The following is a 23,075-nucleotide window of genomic DNA, read 5'->3' as shown; positions in this document are numbered from 1 at the left end:
ACAAAGTTAGCGGTCGAATTAACATATTTGAGTGAAGTTAGCGATTTACAAGACCACAAGACATAGGAGCAAAATTAGGCTATTTGGCCCATCAAGGCTGCTCCTCAATTCAATCATGGCTGATCCATTTTTCCCCTCCCCAGCATTTTCCCAGTGTCCAATCTAGAACTTATCAATCTCTGCCTTAAATACACCTAACGACCTGGCCTCCACAGCTGCCTGTGGCAACAAATTCTGCAATTTCACCACCTTCTGGGCTAAAGAAATTCCTCTGCATCTGTTTTAAATGGGTGCCCCTCTATTCGGAGGCTGTGCTCTCTTGTCCAAGATTTAATCCCTCCATGGAAAACATCCTTTCCACATCTACTCTGTCTAGGCCTTTGAACATTTGAAAGGTTTCAATACACACATCCCCCACACACCCCTCCTCCTGCCCGCCCCACCAATCCTTCTAAATTCCAGCGAGTATGGACCCAGAGCCACCAAACATTCATTGTATGAAGACCCTTTCTTTCATTCCTGGAATCATCCTTGTGAACCTCCTCTGAACCCTCTCTGATGCCAGCACACCTTTTCTTAGATGAGGAGCCCACACTGTTCACAATACTCAAGGTGAGGCCTCACCAGCCTTATAAAGCCTTAGCATCCATCCCTGCTCTTATATTCTAGACCTCCTGAAATGAATGCTAACATTGCATATGCCATCCTCACCACCAAAATCAACCTGCAAGTTAACCTTAATGACATTCTGCACAAGGACTCCCAAATCCCTTTGCATCACAAATTTTAGATTTTCTCCCAATGTAGAAAATATTCAGCACATTTATTTCTACTACCAAAATGCATGACCATGTATTTTCTAACATTGTATTTCATTTTCCACTTTCTTGCCCATTCTCCTAATCTGTCTGTCCTTCTGCAACCTACTTGTTTCCTCAACACTACCTGGTCCTCTACCAATCTTGGTATCATCTGCAAACTTGGCAACAAAGCCATCTATTCCATCATCTAAATCATTGATATACAGCATAAAAAGCAATCCCACTACTGACTGCAGTGGGACACTACTAGTCACTGGCAACCAATCAGAAAAGGTTCCTTTTATTCTCACTCACTGTTACCTACCAATCAGCAAATGCTCTAACTATGTGAGTACCTTTCCTGTAATACCATGGCACCATGGATTCTTAACTTGGTAAGCAACCTCACTTGTGGCACCTTGTCAAAGGCCTTCTTGAAAGTCCAAATATACATCTACTGCATCCCCTTTATCTATCCTACTTGTAATCTCCTCAAAGAATTCCAACAGGTTCGTCAGGCAAGATTTTCCTTCAAGGAAACCATGCTGACTTGGTCCTACCTTGTCTTGTGTCACCAAGCACTCCATAACCTCATCCTTAACAATTGACTCCAACATCTTCCCCACCACTGAGGTCAGGTTAACTGGTTGTTGGTAACAAACAAAACTACCAGCAACTTTATTAATCACAATTTTTCTGGTGAACAATCCCTGCAACTTCTCTTTCAGAGTACGTAGAACCTTGGAAATGCCTGTCTATACCACCTGGCATTTTTTCAGTGTGATCTTAAGCCTCGAGGATGCAGGACAGTTGAGGTGGGGTGTGTCCAATTCAATCAAGGTGGCAGGACCCAGGCCCGAGAGCAGATAATGTGCCAGTGTTTAGCCATTTGATGTGGCAGAACCGAGCGAGATTGATTGAAGTGGTGGGGCCCATGCCCGAGAGCGAGGAAAGACCCGAGATCTGACTGATTTAACCACTGGGCTAAATTGGAAAGGTTGGGTATGGACCCAACTTAGGTGTTGGGGGCCTGGGCTCGAGAGCATAGCAAAGTAGCAGGGCCTGTTCATCTCACTGCTTCGCAAGGTTTACTCATCTCTGTACTGAACTGAGTGAGTCAGTGGCCTGCAACTAACAGGCTACTGGATCAGCTGCAGTGATGAATGGCTTTGTGGCTGTGCACTCACTTTCATGAACTCCAGTTGTTTGCTTGCTTGCTTTTGCCATTTGCCTGATTTGTTTTATTTTCTGGGCATTGTGTGTTTGACAGTTTTTTTTAAATGGGTTCTACTGGGTTTCTTTGTTTTGCAGCTGCCTGTAAGGAAATGAACCTCAAAGTTGCATACAGACATCCCACCTCTCCTGGAAGTTCCGGGAGTCTCCCGCAAATTGATGGTGCTACCTCCCTGAAATGAGTTTTTGCAGGGTGGGATGGCTGTGCATATAACATAATACTTGGATAATAAATATACTTTGAACTTATATACACACACATTTATTGTTTTTAAATTATGCATCGCAAAACAACTAATTTCATGACATATGCTAGTGATATTATACCCAATTCTGATTCTTGTGAATGCAGCTTATATACTATATGCCTGTGATGCTGTTTCAAGTTAGTTTTCCCTTTGCATCTATATACATGTAATTGAGCACAAGACAATCATTTAAAATTGGCCTTTGAGATTTGTTTTTCGTTCAATAGTTGCAGTTTGCGTATTTGCATTTACTGTTGGGGTGAAGCACGCCAATGAAACAAGAAACCAGTTTAACAACTTCAAGTTTCTACATATTTGCATACGTCAGTCTTCTCTGATCTATCCCATAAAAATGAACTCTGTTATTCTCAAAGCAAAGTCCCAGACATTCATCCATTCCAATGAGTTCCCATTTTAACTCTGTATAGATAGAAATTGAGCTAGGTCTGTCACGGTAAACATAACCATTGGCAAAAGATGAAATGTTCAAAATGGTTTTAAACCTAATTGCCTTAGGAAGTTTCTTCAATAACCATGGAACTAGAGATTCCTCTTCAAGTAATAAAAATATTGTATCATAAACACTATCTCTCTCCAAAGTACTATGACGTTCACTTGCACCAAGTGGATCAGAATAAAAAACACCAATGCAGAAACCATCTGTGGTCAGATTGATGAGGTATATCTATTAAGGGACAATGTTTCTGTTTTTATGGGTTGGAAAAAAATGTGCAAAGGAACTTAGAACTTCTTTTGCTTTAAAATACTTACTTTACTTTCCTGATATCAGGGCGACAACAAGGAACATGTAGTATAATCCACCTTTGAAAACTGAGTGTTGCTAAATTCAATTTGTCAGCACTTGTTGATCAAGACACAATTCCACCAGGTAGTGGGTAGCTCTTGTGATTATGCAAATTCATGGACAATGGTTACACAATACTAGCAGAATCCACTATCTAGGCTGACAAATGAAGGTCGGCTTAGGGAACAATCAACACCATGTGGCTATGCTATTGCAGTTTGGGCAAATTCAGGTCATCTTGAGTTTTTCTCCAGTAAATCAGGTGAAGTGCTCAGAACACTTCATAAAGCTAAACACACTGATGGATTTTGAAGTACCCCATGTTATAAAATATAGTGGATCTTTGCTTAATAATTATATTCTTTATTAATGCACAATAGAATATCTTTCACCTTCAGTTTAACATGGCAACTTTTACCTCAATCTGTAAATATGTACATACATTGAAAGAAAGTTTGTTTACTTCAAAATGTGATAAAAGCTACATATTTTAGATAAGATTATGGTTACCATGCAACACGTTCTTAAACAGCAGGCTGTATCCAACCAAGCAGCATTTTCAACATTACCTTTGGTAAATGGTGATATTTTTATTTTAAGAATAGCAAGCTCAAAGACAACACATTATGATTTAGAAAGGCTAATGTACTTCAGGTCCTGTTCTCAGAGCAATCTATACTCATATAGTCTTACTCCTTTGGGAGGATTATTTCTACAGTAAAATGTAGTCACCTATGGGCAACAGCAGATCCAAATAGGTCTCAAATATTTAATCAGGTTATTAAGAATATACTGAACCAAGAGAATTGGAAACCACTCTTTTTAAAACTTAATGCAAACATAAAGACCATGGCATGCGTGTTTTCCAGTAAGTTGTGTTACAACAAATGAGGCTGACCATATAACCAAATTATTCATAAGCCTTCAAAATGATATGGTCATTGTCATCTTTAAGCAATAATTAGATATAACTTTTATTGGATTATAGACATGGAAATGTATAACTTAGTTATACAAATAGTATTATGCCACCTTAACTCTTGTATGTCTTGATGTACATGTGACAAATAAAGCTAATTTCTATCTCTCCGCTGACTTTATAAAACACGTAGAAGAGATGATTTCAGATGAATAAGACACTGGATGGCTTCCACCGCACCTCACCCCCCGCCCCCGCCTGTCCTTGTATCTAAATATGATTTGTGGCTTTATACGATGTCTGATGCAAGTTGCCCAGTAATGTGCCATATTCAGTTCCTTAAAGATATCTATGCTGCCCTGGGGAAATCTCAGACCCAACAGCTACTCCATCATCCTGTCATTGCATATACGGTTTGGAGTTTTGTTCTTTCTAATTACTTTTTGATAAATATTGTTAACTTATCAGATCATGCTATCAGGTTAACTTAAAATGCCTTAACAAATATCAACAGATAAGCAGAGTCATGAAAACAAAGATATTAATAGTGCAAAACTATCGCATCTTTAATGCCAAATGATTCCAAGGCCTCCTGCAGTCATCTGATTTTCTTCAGAGTTTCTTTGAATGTTGTCTGTATTTACAGCCAGTCTTAGGAGCTTCAATGATTGATTTCTGAAAATAAAAGTAATGAAATTTATTTAAACTTGATTGTAGAAACACTCTAAATGTGATCACCTTTGCACTGTGAGGTGTATAAAGGCGTACACAAGAATATATCCAGCAAAACTGAGAAGGCAGGCTAGGGAGCTCTCTGCAGCCCTTACGCAGAACATTCCTCACATTCAGACTTTCACATCATGCAATTCGAAAACATTGAGTAATTAAAATGCAATAATTCAAGGAGGAGATGAACAAGCAAGACGTAATTACTCAGCTGGGTTTGTAATCTGCATTTACAGATTAAGCTCAAATTCGGCCCATAAAGTTTGTGGGGAGTATGTAAATGCAATTAATTCATAAAGAATAGAAAGAAGCATCTTTTACTCAATTTTTTTGAGATAACAATATAGAAAACTATTCTTCCATAAATCGGATAGCGTATAATTATATTGTTGAGTTAATGGTGATGCAGTCACACGGTGTGTTAGTCAGGGAGGGCAGGGGAGGAAGACAGAAGACAGAGGAAACAGACCGACCAAAAGGTGATTATTAAATAATATGACTGCTATACTTGTTCTTGCTTAATTATGTTTGGGCAGGATATTTAAGTTGCAATTTAAATCAGTTTTGTGAACACCCATCATCACAACTGCTCCCACTCATCATAACCATGTCTTTATTTTCCTTTTAGTCTCTCCACCACCCTGTTCTAAAGTTACAGTACATGAGCCTAATCCTTTCCAGTGGAGTCTCCACTCCTTGTTATGACACTCAAGGGTGTAAAGTTTCCATGTGCCCAGGGGCAAGTCCAAGGGCAATGCCTCCAGACTGGACCTCCTGGCTGTACCCAAACCAACTGACCCTCTAAAGTTTAAAGGGACAATTGGTTTGTCATTGGTTTAGAGAAGGGGATCTAAACCTTTTTTATGCCATGAGCCGATACCATTGAGCAAAGTGTCGGTGGACCCAGGTTACAGGCTGCAAGGAGACCGTTCAGCTCAACAAGCCTGTGCTAGGCCAATCGAACGAGCCCCACTCACCCAGACTCTTGCCGCAGCCCTGCAATATTTATCCTTTCAAGTACTTATCCAAATGATAAACACACTGGAATTGTGCTGTGCCAGTGATGGAGTGTGATAATGCTCAGGGGATGCTGGATTATTAATTAAGCACACTACCTTGTTGAGCTTCCTATAAAGCTGCACTCATCCAGGAAAATTGAGATATTTCATCATCTCCTGAACTTATCGGTCAAGTAAAAGCTTTTGAGTGTCGCTGTGGGATACCCAGGCTATGACAGTTTATAGCTAGTTTCTGGTCAACAATGGGGCATTCAGCAAGGGAAAGTCAATGACCAACATAGGAGGTGATTAAACTCTCTCGTTACTGCCTTGCACTTGGGTGATGGGAATAAGATTTGCCACATCACAGGACAGCGACTACTTCATTCCCTGAGCTGCTGTAACTCAGCTGAGGCTTCGCTCTACTGAAGACATGATTTTGTGTTATGTTGTAGACTCAGCCAGCTCCATTATGGGCACAATTTCCTCACCATCGAGAACTTCTTTAAGAGATGGCACCACAAGAATGCAGCATCCCTCATTAAAGGACGTCCTTTCCTAATTACTACAATTGGGGAGGAGGTACAGGAACCTCCTGTTTTAAGAACAGATTCTTCCCACCCGTGATTTCTGAATGGTCCATGAACATCACCTTGCTATTCCTCTTTTGCATTATTTACTTTTTGTATCTTATATTAAATTTTATATTGTACTGTACTGCTGTCTCTAAACAACAAGCTTCATGCTACATGTCAATGATAATAAATCAATTCTGATAACTTTGTCCCCAACTACATGACTAATGGGGACTTACAGCAATGCTGCTTCTGTTCATCATCGCCTTCTTCTCAAAGATGCTTTTACCCTGATGCTCCTGAGGACTGTGCCCACATTATTGCTAGCAGATGGATAAAGCAAAGGACAGTAAAGGACGTTGTATTATACTTTACAGAGAGGGAAAAAAAAGTACTGTGCTCTTCTATTGCTCCTTACAAAGCTTTGAGACAATTTAACCATTGTTTAGGACCTCAATTTTCTTCTATTCAGGTGAAGGTGAAAATTTAGTTAAGTGACTTTTCTAGACAATAGAAAACCCACTGAGGACCCAGCATTCTGATCAGAACCCCTCTCCAACTACCTCCACTACCTTACACTTCTAGCTCTTACCCTTCCTAGTCTTTTATCCCCACTATGCTGGAAGACCAACATATATCACCACCAAAGCAACAAGGTCGTATTTTAATTGGTCTAATAAAATACAACTATTATTTCAAAAATCATTGGACTCTGGCATGGTGCCAGAGGACTGGAAAATTGCAAATGTTACTCCACTCTTTAAGAAAGAAGAGAGGCAGCAGAAAGGGAATTATAGACCAGCTAGCCTGACCTCAGTGGTTGGGAAGATGTTGGAGTCCATTGTTAAGGATGAGGACTTGGCGACACAAGAAAAGATAATACAAAGTCAGCATAGTTTCCTTCAGGGAAAATCCTGCCTGACGAGTCTGTTGAAATTCTTTGAAGAGAATACAAGTAGGATAAATGAAGGGGATGCAGTATACTTGGACTCAGAAGGCCTTTGACAAGGTGTCACACATGAGGCTGCTTACCAAGTTCCCATGGTCCCATGGTATCACAGGGAAGTTACTGGCATAATTATAGAGCATTGGCTGATTGGTAGGAGGCAGCGAGTGGGAATAAAAGCATCCTTTTCTGGTTGGCTTCCAGTGACTAGTAGTGTTCCGCAGGGATCGGTGTTGGGACCACTTTTTATGCTGTGTATAAATGGTTTGGATGATGGAATAGATAGCTTTGTTGCTAAGCCTGCAGATGATACAAGGATTGGTAGAGGCACAGGTAGTGTTGAGGAAACAGGTAGAATACAGAAGGACTTAGATAGATTAGGAGAACGGGCAAGAAAAAGTGACAGATGCAATACTATGTTGGAAAATGCATGGTCACGCACTTTGGTAGTAGAAATAAATGTGCGGACTATTTTCTAAATGGGGAAAAAATCCAGGAATCTGAGATGCAAAGGGACTTGGGAGTCCTTGTGCAGAATATCCTGAAGGTTAACTTGTAGGTTGAGTTGGTGGTGAGGAAGGTAAATGCCATGTTAGCATTCATTTCAAGAGGTCTAAAATACAAGAGCAAGGATGTATTACTGAGGTTTTATAAGGAACTGGTGAGGTCTCACCTTGAGTATTGTGAACAGTTTTGGCCCCCTCATGTTAGAAAAGATGTGCTGGCATTGGAGGAGGTTCACAAGGATGATTCCAGGAATGAAAGGGTTATCATATGAGGAATGTTTGATGGTTCTAGGTCTGTACTCGCTGAAATTCAGAAAGATGTGGGGGAGGATCTCATTGAAACCTTTCAAATGTTGAAAGGCCTAGACAGAGCAGATGTGGAATTGATCTTTCCCATGGTGGAATAGTCTAGGGCAAGAGGGCGTAGCCTCAGGATAGAGGGGCGCCCTTTCAAAACAGAGATGCGGAGAAATTTCTGTAGCCAAAGGGTGGTGAGTTTGTGGAATTTGTTGCCACGTGTAGCTGTGGAAGCCAGGTCATTAGATATATTTAAGGCAGAGATTGATAGGTTCTTAATTGGACATGGCATCAAAGGTTATGGGGAGAAGGCCGGGAACTGGAGATAGAGGAGGAGATAGAAAAAAGGATCAGTCTTGATTAAATGGCGAGAAGACTCGATGGGTCAGATGGCCTAGTTCTGCTCCTATGTCTTATGGTCTATTAATTGCACTTGAAACTCTGAACCCCCCTCCTAGGGTAAAAAGAATGTAACTCTAGCATATGGTGCACTATCAATCCTCCTTCCAGCTATCGTCACAGGAGATCTCTTTATTTTGTACTAACTAAACAACTGGAGTAACTCATCAGATCAGGCAGCATCTGTGGAGAGAAATAGACAGCCAATGCATCACCCATTTCCCACCCTCAAAGGCTTCCTGACCCAATGAGGCCTCCAGCAGTTGGCTTTTTAACTCCAGATGCCAGCATCCCGTCTCTGATTGGTACGGTTGCGTTGTTTTTTGTGTGTGTGTGTGTGTGTGTGTGTGTGTGTGTGTGTGTGTGTGTGTGTGTGTGTGTGTGTGAGAGAGAGAGAGAGAGAGAGCGAGAGAGAGAGAGAAGGAAGGGGCAAAGCTCATGCTAGTGACTAAATTCAGGTAGTTAATACATGTTTAACACTTGGAAGTAACTGGATCACTGCTGTCTAATTTGACTTTGATATAATAGAACTATTGTCAGTTTGCACACATTGTACAACTTCACCACACCTGATTATTTTGAATACAAATATACATTTCACATTCTAAATTTGCTTTTAGAGTCTTGGAAGGACTTGGAAGCAGATCAACCCTCCTAGCAACAAAAAAAAATGGGCACAAATACAAACTATTGACAAAAACTTTTGAGGTATTTTTCTGCTCCCTCAGTAGGGGGAGCTGTCTGCTTTTGATTCACCAAAAACACGTCTGGAGCATTTAGCTCTCAGTAGAGAAACATCATGAAGAAATATACATTTAAGGTGCATTTAGTGAGATGTAGCCAAACTATCATTGAAAACAGATGATGGTTGGTTTGGACCTACTATCATTTGGCAGAATTTGTGCTCAGCTTTATGTCAGTCATTTGCACTAACTGCTGATATTCTAAATAAATTCAAATGTTACTGCAGTAACCTTCCCTGCTGGAATAGACACAAACTGTCAGCCAGACAGCACTGAAGCACTGACAGCATCTTTGCAGTTTGTGTATTTGCAAGTGCATACAGAGGAATCCTAAGCATGATGGCAATTGTGAGCAACTGTCATTAGCATGAAGTCTAAGTCAGTTCAGTTCATTCACTACTAACTGGAACATCCATTCAGTACATGACCTGGTCTATTACTGTCCATTTGTGTAACACAGTGGTTAGCATAATGCCATTGTAGTGCCAGCGAACCAGGTTCAATTCCACCACAGTCAGTGAGTTCTCCCTGTGAATGTGTGGGTTTCCTCCAGGTGCTCCTGTTTCCTCCCACATTTGCAGTAGGTTAATTGGTTGCATGGGTGTAAGTGGGCGGCGCAGGCACGGTGGGCCGGAAGAGTCTGTAGCCACGCTGCAAGTAGTTTTCATTGTATTCGAAGTAATTCAGGCTCTTGTGTTATAGTTATCTTTACCCACCAGTTTCTACTTCAGAATCAGGCAGCACAAGAATAGATATTATAAATTTACACTACCTACCTTTTCTGCAGGTCTTATTACATCGCCGTTTTCTTTTAAAATTGTTTTGATTTCCACCACACCCACTGTAGGTAAAGGTCTCACAGAGGCCAGTGAGATGATTATAGAAGAATCTGGTCATAGTTTTGTTGCAGTTGCCTCTGTCTGCTGGGGGCCTGCAGATGACTGGGATATCCGAAGGCATTCCTAGATCATGAAAAGATACAGAACAATTAAGCTTAATGCATTTGAAAGCCAGATATTTACATTAAAATAATTGTCCATTCAAAGATTGTCATTCTGTAAAATTGCATGGGCCCCAATGATCACCTAATGCTAGTGTTTCCTAGCACAAGTTAAATCAGCCATTTTAATTAGCACACATTTTGAGAGGGAATATCACAGCTTCAGGCAGCACACCTTCCATCACCATTTCAATTTAAATATTCTTTTCTCTCTGCATTGAACAATCTACTAGTTTCATTTTGTTCAAGTGAACTTCCAGTCAAAATGGCGCCAGTGAATGATTCCTCAGGCGATATCTTCCAGATAGCAAATCTCTCCACTAACTTCACTTTCTCTACACTTGCACTTGTTTCTTCATCTGATTTGTGTTACAGGAACTGCTGGAGCCTGTGATGTACAGTTTGAAACGCGATCAAAGAGCCCAGCACTCTGCTCTGTCCAGAGAGCTGCCTTGTGGAGGTCAGAGATAGGGGCCGAAAAGGATGGAGAATACAAACTGACCCGTGAGAAAGGTGAGGTGCAGTGTTATGACTGGCTCCATCTCAAAGCGGTGAGGAAGAATGAAGCATCAAGGTGAATGAAGAGGGGGCCACTAGGGCCACAAAGGTCAGCAGTTAGATAGGCGCATTTGGACCGGGCCGGCAGCGTTCTGACACAGGTGGCGGTCACTCTTCACAGAAGGGCTGTTGTGCGGCCGCTTTCCTCATATGTAGATGAATGTATGTTTACAATATTCTGAGCTTTGATTATTGAACTGTACTTTATATATTGGTTTCCTTCAGTTTTTTGCTGTTTTCCTTCTTGTGCCGATTGACGGGTGGGTGATTAGTCATTTTTTGTGTGTAAGAGGGAAGTTAGGGGGGTTTCATGCTACTGTCACAGTCACAGCTCTTTTCTGCAAGTGTGGGGATCGGGGATTGTTACTGTTGATTTTTGTTTCCTCTACGAGTGAGGGTGCAAGGTTGGGGATTGTTATTATCGCTGTTTTTTTCTGCGAGTGAGGGGATCAGGTATTGTTATTGTTGCTGTTTCTCTGTGGGGGAGGGGTGGGAATTTGATGCTATTATTACTTTTTTTCCTGGGGGGGCGAATTTTGGGGTCTGCGAGTTTTGTTTCGTTTCTTTCTCATGCTGGGGGGTGGTGGAATTAATGTCTTTTCTTTCATCAACTTCCATGGTCTTTCTGTATTACATGGCTTTCTGGAGAAGACAAATGTCAGACTTGTACTGATCCTTTAAATGTTTAATTTCACCTACTGCAGAACAGAGCAACACCAGTTTAAGAGTGCCTGTGAAGGAGCAACCCAAAGAGAGCAGAAAACCATCCTAACATCAGTACCAGATCTGAATTACCAGAACTAGTGCGAACCAGAAATACAAATTAATAAAAGTAAAGAGAAAGCAAGCAGCTATTTCAGTATGTGTAATTATTAAGAGGATACGTGGAATGCACAACTACCCCAGTTCTGCATTCCACATATCCTCTTATTACACATACTGAAATAGCTGCTGGTTTTCGCTTTACTTTTAATAATTTGTATTTCTCATCATGTGAGTTGAATTCATCAAGTGCTCAGTCTTTCTAACTTCTTCCCTTTCGCATTACCTGATTGAAAGACTATGAAATATTTAAATTGAGAAAGGCAGGCAAAACACACCTATTCTTTCAAAACACCCCAAAATTAAAGGCCCAAATCCCATTGTACTCCAGTTTCTGGAAACACAGCATTCAGGTAACAATTATTCTTAGTCTAAGCTATTATTGTATTCTGGCAATAATATAGCTTTCAGCTTCTGCTGCCTTATTCATCCATCTGCAGATAAGGGTCAATGTTACAATTTTGTGCTACGAATACAAAGTTTCCTGCAGTCGCTGGACAGGTGAATGCAGCTCAGAAACAGGCAGGCCATCTATCTGAGAAACTCCAGGGACTAAGTGGCATTGGTTTGTACTCATGAGCATCTGAGTATGGAAGAAAATTCTGTAGTTGTATTAGAATAAGCTTGATGCAATCTTAAAGGAGAAGCAGCACACCAGACTTCTTCTGATAAAACTAGGGTTTTAAAAAAAGGCTAACAAATTTGTCACTTTGTATTTAGGAAGTCTGGAGCCTGTACTGGGGCTTGCTGGCTCCTACACTACCTCCTGGTCGGTGAGACGGAAAAGAGCGAAATCCCCAACATCTGGTCATTACCAAGTATGTGTAGCAGGCAATGTTATGAAGCCACATTTGGTCCCAGTGAGATTATAAATATCGACCCAGTGGTAAGGTCACATTATCCCAATTTGCCAAAACCCATGGCTCCAAGTGCACTCTGTATCAAGGAGGAAGGTTGAGGAGGGCGGTGTCTTCTCAATTTACTGATAACATTCCAGCATGGGCTACATCATGAGGGATGAAGCAGCATCAGCAATGAAACCCAAAACAGACCATCACTGAAACAACACACATCAAAGTTGCTGGTGAACGCAGCAGGCCAGGCAGCATCTCTAGGAAGAGGTACAGTCTACATTTCGGGCATCACTGAAACAACTGAGTTGTTAACATTTGACAATGTACACAATACAGTCCAAATAACTAAGGATCTTATATAGTGAATGTATTAATCTTTCAAAAAAATTGAGGAATAATTTTGAATGTTTTTACAGTTCATGTGATATATTGTGGCCATTTGCTCATTAAAGCAAATATTTAATTAGTCAATCACTTGGCAGCAACTCAAGGCACAAAAGCATGCGGATATTGTCAAGAGGTTCAGTCGCTGTTCAGACCAAACACAGGAACGGACAAGAAATGTGATTAAGGGACTTTGACTGTGAAATAATTGTTGGTGCCACTTAGGGTGGTTTGAGTATCTCAGAAACTGGTGCCCTTCTGGGATTTTCCAGAGAAAGGGGCGAAAGACAAAACAACATCCAGTGAGTGGCAGTTCAGTGGGTAAAAATGCCTTGTTAATGGAAAAGGTCAGAAGAATGTCCAAGCTAGTTCAAAGTGATGGAAAGGCGAGAATAACTCAAATAACCACGTGTCACCATAGTGGTGTGCAGAAGGTCCTCTCTGAATGCACAACACGTCGAAACTTGAAGTGGCTGGGCTCCAGCAGCACAAGAACACAAACATACACAATGCCCACTTTATCAGGTAAAGAGGTACCTAACAAAGGCGACACCAAGTGCATTTATAAATGCTATCGCTCAATAGCTGCTACAATGTTCTATTAAATCTTATCTATCCAATTCCCATGATTCCCTTCAAATGTGTAACGAGCGAAAAAAAACATTGAGGTTGGAGAGAGAGGCAGTCTTTTGCTGCTGAAGCAATTTTATGTTGATGTTTGCAGGTTGACAGCAAGGTCATGCCATCTAGATTCCCAAGCTGTGATAATTGCTGAAAAATTACCAGCATGACAAGAAGATTACGTTCAGATAGTTATCTCTTAATATTACAAGATAACGCTGGAGTTTTATGATGATTGCATTTGGGAAAGGCTCTTATTGATATGTAAATGAATTCACAATCAATTCTTAAATAAGTGTGCAACAATTGACTACAAAGTCAATTTCATTCACTAAGTAAAGACTGAATTGATCATGAAAATGGCCATTTTAAATAATAAGCCAAAATTTTTCCCTCACCATCTGGCAAAGTCTAAGATTACAAAGGGAACAACTCCTGGATGTCTGGGCTCCAAATGAGAATCGAAAGTCAAAACTGGGCCTTGGGCTTCACTGATATCTTATCTGGTGTGGTATATTTGTAGTTGAATAGTTTCAGACATTTGAATATGACTGAATGGTATAATGGTCAAGTAAGTCATTTGCCTCATTTAGATAATTCCTAGAAATGGTAGGTTGGATTTCAAATAAACAATGAAGTCAAGGGTGGGCAGGAGGGAGAAGCGATAAATTGACGTGAATCAAATGAATAATCCTTCTCTGCCCGACTCCATTAGAAGATCTTCACTAAAAATCAATAAATCTACATTTAGTCAGTGGCTGCAGCACCTTCAGAGGACCCCTGGGTTAAGGCTGCTCAACCTTTGCACCAATTATTGCTTCTTTGTTTCACAGAAGGTTCCTAAAGCAAATACTCAGTCCTCATTTGCAAGGGAACAAGACCTACAACCTATTTTGGAATACATAAATGGCCAGATCAATTTCCACCTGGAACCCTTCAGGAGTTGTTAACTGAGATCCCGGAAATTTTTCTTTTAAGTACAGCATGGGACAGTCTATTTGGCTCAGAATATTGTGCCCGTCTTGATGCCAATTTATAAAAAATGTTTTCTTCTTGTTAAATATCCATATCCCTCCACTCCCTTCAGGTATCTATCCATTGTAACTCATTTAGTATTTTAGAAATATCCTTTGCTTTGTAACTTCAACATTTTGACATCAATATTATGACTTTTTAATTTGTAAAATGGGTGCATTTTAAGACGAATTTTCTACTGCACTCCAGTTTTCCATTAGCAAATAGCAAGTGCATATTCTCAAAACTCAGTCTGCAATTTTCTATGTTATTTTTAATCATTATTGCCCAGTAAACAGTGTATAAAAAGAAAACTTCTGAATTGGATTAAGGGGTGTATGCTTTATAAACAGTGAAAAGGCTTGGCTGAAAACTTCTGGAATCTGAGATAATACATACAAATGTCATTTAAATTAAGAGTATTAAATTTTGCATAAGAAATTAACGAAGCTCCAATTTCAAAAGAACTCAATTAATTTCTTATACATGAAGTCAAATTGCATTTATGTTGTGGTTGCGAATGGAATTGATTAAACTGTACTAGGGATTTATTTCATAATTTATCACAAATCCACAGCTCTCTTGTAAACCCAGATGAAAGCAAAGAGCGCTGTGTAATGTACTGCAACAGGAGATACAAATGCAGATTCCTTGTACTATCACTCCTGGGTCTGGCAGCGAATCATTTCACTGCAGTTGCCACCAGCAACATTTCCCATCACCAACTTTCCACCATCTCAGTTACCAGTATAAATCTTACTGCAATGGGAACAATACAAACCAAATTTGGTAATGGTTTTGAAATGCTATATAAAAGATTTTGGAAGTGGAAAAGACAGATCAATGGACAAGATGGTGAGTAGGAGGCATACAGGAATGCCGTAGAATGGCTGGTTGAGTGGAGTCACACAAAGTCTGCAGGACCAAGGAACTGATTATGGACTTCAGAAAGTGGAAGTTGGGAGAACACGCAAACTAGTCCTCATTGAGAGTTCAGTGGTAGAACGGGTGAACATCTTCAAATTGCAGGGTGTCGACATTTCAGAGGATCTGTCCTGGGCCCAACACACTGACGCAATCACAAATAGGTCACATCAGCCCCTTCACTTTGCTAGGTGATTTGGTACGTCTCCAATGACTCTTGACATCAGAATCGGGTACATTATCACTGACATTTGTTGGGAACTTCGTTGTTTTGTGGCAGTTATAGAACCAGCCAGCTCCATCACAAGCACATCCCTCCCCACCACTGAGGATACCGTCAAGAAGTGGTACCTCAAGGCAGTTTAAGAAACCTCACCATCCAGACATGCCCTCTTCACATTAGTACTTTTGGGGAAGGTGTACAGAAGCTTGAAGACGCACACTCAACGACTCAAAAACAGCTTCTTCCCCTCCACTATCAGACTTCTGAATGATCCATGAACCCAACCACCTTATTCCTGTTCTTGCACTACTTATTTTGTAATTGTTCATAGTTTTATGTCTTAGCATTGTTTTGCTACTGCAAAACAAATTTCATAAGATAGCAATGATAAATCTGATTCTGAATCAATGGAAAGCAACCAGAGAATTAAGGAGCACCAGAGTCCTATTTCACTGCAAGCATGGCAATCCATTGCAGTGGGAGTTGCAAATGTATTAATAAAACATCAGAGCCAGCCAGATCTTCCTGCCAGAGGTCTAACCACACATCACAACTGACCACCACATCAATCAGCAATGAAACTGGTGACATGTTAGAGCCTTTACTTAATACCACTTCAGCTGAGTCTTGCTGCCTATTTCACATGGTTGTCCATCACAAGGAAGGAATGTGCAGATTCACGAAGATCAACAGGAAGTGCAAACCATTGCTTGAATTGTCCACACGTTTTTCTTGAATGCAAGAATGGGTGGGATAAAGCCAACAGGATTACGTATTTCTGATCAAATATCGAGAGTAACCATAGAAACCTCAATATCTGGAGAGAAAACATGCCATCATTTGAATTGTTGTTTATTCCCCCTGCTTACCTCATCCAACCACTAGATGAGTAAAACCTAATCATTCAGTTCCAATGAATTGGGATACTTTAAAATTTTTGTCACCAGAAGAAAAACAGTATTACCAACTCAGTGTTCACTTTGTCTGAGCCTTTTCCTCTTTATGAACTATACTGACAACTTCACTTGGTATGCCATGCTTTGACTAGATGTTGGGAAGCTTCAGACCTAGCAATTCAGAATACAAAAAGTAGGAACAGGAGTACACCACCTGGCAAGTGGAGCCTTCTCCGCCACTCAACATGCTCCGCTTGTGGACCGTTTGTCCCACGTGAACACAAAAGAAGCTTTGAAGCATCCATGCCAGGAACCAGCATACCTCCACCCATCACCCCACCCCACCACTCCTCCATACACATCAACTATTCCTCTCCATAGTCCCTCAGCACCCTTCACTGCCCCCCCGGCCCCCGAGTACTGCCACTTTACCTTGACACACCACACCTCATACTACACTGGCATAATCACTGTCCTCCTGTTTTCATATGTCCTGCTGCTAAGAGTCACTTTATAATTTCCTGTCAGAGTCACCTTATGTTCATATACTCTGGCAACTAACATCACTTCATGTATATACAATCAGTCAACGTAAATAGAGCCACACCCACCAGTTACTTGTACATTTTTTTATACTGGAAAAACAATGTACAGCAAGTACTATGAAAAACTCTTAGTTATAATATAAAATATTTTTGCACAGCACTATTTATTGTGCTTTTAGGCTTAATGTGTTTTATTTTTAAATGCTGCAACAGATCTGGAGTAACAATCATTTTGTTTTCCTTTACATGTGTGTCCTGACAAATGATAATCAACCGTCTTGAAGAAGATCAGAGCTGATCTGGTCATGGTCTCAGCTCCACCTACCTTCCTGTTCTTCATAACCCTTAATTACCCTGCTATACAAAAATCTATCTAACCTTGCCTTAAGCAACACACACACAATGCTGGAGGAACTCAATAGATCAGGAGCATCTATGGAAAAGAGTAAACAGCTGACATTTCAAGCAGAGATCTTTCATCAGGACCTGAAGTTGGTCCTAAAAAAGGGTCTCAGCCTCCAAATGACGATTGTCTACTCTTTTCCATGGATGCTGTCTGTCCTGTTGAGTTCATCCAGCTTCACGCGTGTTGCTTTGGATTTCCAGCATCTGCAGATTTTTCTCGTGTTTGTAACCTTGACTTTCATGAGATAAAATTAAATGAGTGATCCAAATTAAATAAATTTTACTTAAGAATTCAATTAGAATCACCTCAGTGTATAAACCATGCATCTTTTATTCAGTTTTCTATGAAAATAACATCAGTTCATCTTCATTAGTTTTGTATAGTTTGATACTCATCCCAAGATAGCGCCAAATATATTATTGGCTATTTTAAGCAAGGAATTTAAAATAGGTATTGATTTTGGCTTCTTCTAGTGCCTGTGGCCAAGTTTTCAAGATGGTTTTTGAGAGTATCTGATGAACAAGATCCCCAGGTTAGACCATAAGGCATAGGAGCAGAATTAGGCCATTTGGCCCACCAAGTCTGCTCTGCCATTCAATCATAGTTGATCCTTTTTTTCCTCTCTCAACCCCATTTCTCGGCCTTCTCCCTATAACCTTTCATACCATGTCCAATCAAAAACCTATCAATCTCTGCCTTAAATACACCCAACGACCTCCATAGCTGCATGTAGCAACAAATGACACAAATTCACCACCTATTGGCCACAGAATCCGCATCTCCGTTTTGAAAGGGCGCCCCTCTACCCTGAGGCTGTGCCTCTTGCCCTGGACTCTCCCACTATGGGAAACATCCTTTCCACGTCTACTCTGCCTAGGCCTTTTAACATTTGAAAGATTTCAATGAGATCCCACCTCATCCTTCTAAATTCCAACAAGTACAGACTGAGAGACATCAAATATTCCTCGTATGATAACCCTTTCACTCCTGGAATCATCCTTGAGAACCTCCTCTGGACCCTCTCCAATGCCAACACATCTTTTCTAAGAGGAGGTGCCCAAAACTGTTCAGAATACTCAAGGTGAGGCCTCACCAGTGCCTTATAAAGCCTCAGCATCACATCTTTGCTCTTGTATTCTAGACCTCTTGAAATGAATCCTAACATTGCATTTGCCTTCCTCACCACTGACTCAACCTGCAAATTAACCTTTAGGGTGTTCTGTACAAGGACTTCCAAGTCACTTTCCGTCTCAGATTGTACAGAATGAAATTTGGTGTCACCTCTGAAGGCAAGGTGAAACTCGGGATGACACCGAGAGGAGTCTTGAGACCCTGCTGGTTGAGGAAGTCTGAATGTGGTCTCTAAATCAAAGTCACCTCTACACATTTCATTGGATCTGACAGTAATCATTCTTGCAAAGCCTGCTTCAGTTGCTGCAATTAACGTATTTTAATTGCTGCCTATGAAAGATACAATTTGCCCAATATAGACAGGACCAGGGTGGGTGACAAAGACTGTTCTGCAATTGAAGATTGATGATGAACTTCAATAAAAAATAAATTACAAAAAAAAGTTTTATGGTTCACTTTTTTAAAAAAGTATATTTCACCAACACTAATTGTAAAATAACTATATTTCCAATTGTCAGATAATGATGCAAAATATTAGCACAAATTTAGCTAAAATTGAGATTGCTGCATCAAATAAAAATGTTGCTAAGACAGATTACTCACTGAAATGTAGCATCTGAAGCAAGTCCAGCTTAGACAATTGCAGCCCTCCACAAATCTGTCACTATCAACAGCATCCTATGAACTATGCTCTCAATAAGCCTTACTTCTCAGAGAGAGCACAAAATCATGGAACTGTTCCAAACAAGAACATCTTTTACTAAGATTGAGACAAGCTTATAGTTTTGTTAAACTTATTTGGTTAATTAGCTACTTATGACAGGTTATTTAATCATTTATCTCACTGATATCTTGATGCATACCCCTTTAATTGCTATCCTGCTTATAGTACAACTGTGCTTGACACTCAATAATCACTTAAATGACTACAAGGTGCTTTGGAACATTCTGAAAATTTAGAACAATCCATATAAATGCAAGTGTATTCCTTCCTAAAACCTAATTTTAAAAAAAAAAGCACCACAAGATTATAACTTTGATGCATTGTTCTAACCTTAAACACTTTTCTCAAATATGATAGAGGGCAAGTTTGGCATATAATGTTTTGGGACAAATTTGCTTACCATTTGCTTTTTGGCATACATCCTCACAATGCTGCTGTGTTTGGAAGTTATTTCTGTTTCCAAAGCAACCCCCATATATAAACTGCTCACACTTTTTCGTATGTCGATTATAGAAGTACCGACGAAAATACGCTCGGCATGGTCCTCCATCAGCTTCCAAATAACAGGGGTTTCTCCGATCTGTTAAAGAAACACATATTCATATTACTAATATCACACAAACACAGTTCCAACAGTTTCTGATATCGTCCTTGTACTCAATATTGAAATTTCAACCACCAATCTGAAGTAATCCAATTTGTGCTATCTGCAATCAGTTGTGCATTTCTTCATATCATTTAAGTCTAGATTTTCTTCATTGGTTCCGTGAATACAGGCCCATCACAATTACAATGGAGACCATTCTTTATAGCTAGCAATTAGAAAAGTGTAAAGCAACAATTATGGAGAATTTTGCACACCAAAGACAACTGACAGTGACATGCACTGACACCAAGAACAATGAAGAAACTGGAGGAGGCCATCTGGTCCATCAAACCTTCTCTCCTGTTAATATAATATTGGCTTCTCTGCCGTTGTGTCACTTTCACAAAGTACTCATTTCCCTGGCATTTACCTCTTCTGATATCACCTCCTTTAAGGCCACAGAGCAGATTAAAAGCAGAACTAATCAAAAGCCTTTTCTAAGAAGTTGGATAATTTTTTTGAAAGGTCTTAAAGGAGGAAAGGGACGTGGAGCAAAAGGGAGATGTGACTTAGAAAGGATTTGCAAAGCGCAGTGCACAGGTGGCAGAATGGCCAGCAGAGACAGAACCTTCTATATTTCATTCCTTTATTTTCATACAAATCAGTAACAAATAGTATTCAATCCATATCTTCTGAAGCTCTGAGTGACATTTGCCATAAAATCTTATAAACAGAATGATTTTAATTTGGCCCAATAAATCCATGTTGGGTCCCACCAAAGAATCCATAAAACCTATACCCCTCTTATTGCCCTGCAGTCTGCAGCTTATTCTCTTTCGCAAGTGCATCAATTCCTGTTAGTGTCTGTCACTGAAAGGTCATTTACCGTAGTCAATTAACTAGGAAGCAGGCAGAAAATGGAGCACCATGAATTCACCTATGCATTTTTGGGGAGAACATCCAAACTCCTCCCAGACAACACCTTGAATGTTGCGAGCAGCAGGCCAAAGTCTGTCTCACTTGCTGCCCTCCTTCCTTACTTGTTCATCTGTCTTTTATGAAGAGCATGAATTACAACAAAGCTAAACCACAAACTTATTTTGACCTACAGCTGAGGTTGACCATTCATTCCTTGGATCTTAATAGTTGTTTTGGTGTGTATTGTTATGTTGTTAACTATTATTCAAGATCCAAATGAAGCCTCTATCAGGAAAGAAAATAGAAATTAAACCACGGTGGTACAAATATTTTACTGAAACTAACCCACAGTAAATCAGAACTAATATCTTAGCCATTAAACCAGAGAATTAAGACAAACAGTGAGTTCACGTCTGATGAGTAGGTTACGTCACTCTTGACTCAGTCTGACTATTAGCAATACTTCTGCAACTAGACCACATGTGCAAGCTTAAGACTACTTGTGGAAGGAAATTGAAAGGCTAAATGAAAACAGATTCAAAGTAATGAATCTAAGTTTACTTGAGAAATAATGTTCCTGGTAGTGGTTATGATTAACAAGGAATCTTTGTGATCTTAACTACAGTAATTCATTTTCGTTGGTCACTATTAGTATGCTTAAATGCGTACAGAACACTAATTTATTTCAACTGGCTTAGTTACACTAATTGGGGCGTAATCAGAATGCTAACTAGATATAGGACCGCTAGAAAGTGAGGATGGAGAAATTATGATGGGGACAAGGAGATGGCAGATGAACTAAATGAGTATTTTGCATCAGTCTTCACTGTGGAAGACACTACAGTCGACCCTCACTAATCCAACTACCTGTAATCCGGTTCCTTCGATAATCTGGCACTGATTTCAAATTTTCCGCGCAACTGTGATTTCAAATTTCCCAGGCCAACATATCAATCTGCTGCGCATTGTTTTGGTTACGCTAGATCTGTTCACGTATTGGGGCGCTCTTGTAAGCACAGACAGGCGATTCCTGCTTGTTTTCCTCCATTTATTAATATCATTGGCTCTTTTTTTTACCCCAATTATGGCCCCAGTGAGTAAAGGAAATACACTTCGTGCTGCAAACAAAAACACCGCACATTATCCATTAAAGATAAGGTTGAACTCATGAAAAAAAACTGGACAGTGGTGTATCGGTGAAAAGCTTGTGCGAGTGTTACAACATTGGCTCTCCACAGTGTACGATATAAAGAAACAGAAAGAAAAACTGCTACATTTTTTTGCTGACAGTGGCCTCAAAGAAACAGATGTGCGTAAGAAAATGAAAGATGGAAGAAGTTCGGAACTAGATAAAGTGCTGATAACGTGTTTTAATCTTCATAAAAGTGAAGGTGTTGAACTATCTGGAGATATGGTGAAGGAACAAGCAGAAGTGTTTCATGAAGAACTAGGACTAGATTATGAGTGTGACTATAGTGAAGGCTGGCTTCATGGGTTCAAGCAGAGCCATGGCTTAGTTTCGTGCAGTGTGTGGTGAAAAACGTTCAGCAGACAAGGAAGCAGCAGAGCTTGTTGACGAGTTTGCCAAGTTAGTCTCTGATGAATATGTTGATGATCCTGACAACCCCACACTTGCAGACATGTAACTTTGCCTGAAGGTATATTAAGCGTCTCACTTTAGAAGCGGAAGTGCTCAACCTTTCTGTACAAGTTAATTCTTGTACATATACCTGTACCCTTTATTTTATTTGTGCCTGTACAGTATATTACTTTATTGCAATTCCACTTGCTACTCATTTAATATTTCTGTTTCATCATTAACTAACTTGTACTGATTTAGATGATACTTTAAAGGTATGATGAGGCGGTTAGCTATTGCTTAATGTGATCCTTCTATAATTCAACATTTCCACTATCCGGCACTCCCCAGGTTCCAACAGTGCCGGATTAGTGAGGGTCAACCTGTAGCAGTGTGCCAGATGTGGAAGGGTGTGAGGGAAGAGAAATGAGTGCAGTTACAATTACAAGGCAGAAGGTGCTCAAAAAGCTGAAAGGCCCATGGATACATAAGACACCCAGACCAGATGAATTGACCCTAGGGTCCTGAAAGAAATAGCAGTAAAGATTGTGGAGGCATCAGTAATGATCTTTCAAAACTCATTGGACTCTGGCATGGTGCCAGAGGACTGGAAAATTACAAATGTCACACCACTCTTTAAAGAAAGGAAGAAGGCAGCAGAAAGGAAATTATAGACCAGTTAGCCCGACCTCAGT

General features: G+C 40.2%; 1 protein-coding gene across 3 annotated transcripts in view; it reads right to left on the bottom strand.

Annotated features, from left to right (window-relative positions):
- Nucleotides 1-3,640: 3,640 nt before the first annotated feature.
- LOC140199508 (carboxypeptidase inhibitor SmCI-like) overlaps nt 3,641-23,075 on the bottom strand; it is a 46,830-nt gene continuing 27,395 nt past the window's right edge. For 2 of the 3 annotated variants that reach the window (XM_072261715.1, XM_072261717.1), the window contains 4 exons: nt 19,698-19,877; nt 9,972-10,157; nt 6,544-6,627; nt 3,641-4,680 (listed from right to left, as the gene is read on the bottom strand). In XM_072261715.1, the coding sequence (XP_072117816.1) occupies nt 6,590-6,627; nt 9,972-10,157; nt 19,698-19,877 (404 nt within the window). In that variant the 3' untranslated portion in view covers nt 3,641-4,680; nt 6,544-6,589. The remainder of the gene's footprint in view (nt 4,681-6,543; nt 6,628-9,971; nt 10,158-19,697; nt 19,878-23,075) is intronic. The other variant, XM_072261716.1, reaches the window with a different exon arrangement.

Source organism: Mobula birostris, chromosome 6, assembly GCF_030028105.1.
Source record: "Mobula birostris isolate sMobBir1 chromosome 6, sMobBir1.hap1, whole genome shotgun sequence".
In the NCBI taxonomy this organism is placed as follows: domain Eukaryota; kingdom Metazoa; phylum Chordata; class Chondrichthyes; order Myliobatiformes; family Myliobatidae; genus Mobula; species Mobula birostris.
Note: the sequence above shows the minus strand (reverse complement) of the source record. Positions and strands in the feature narration are given on the sequence as shown.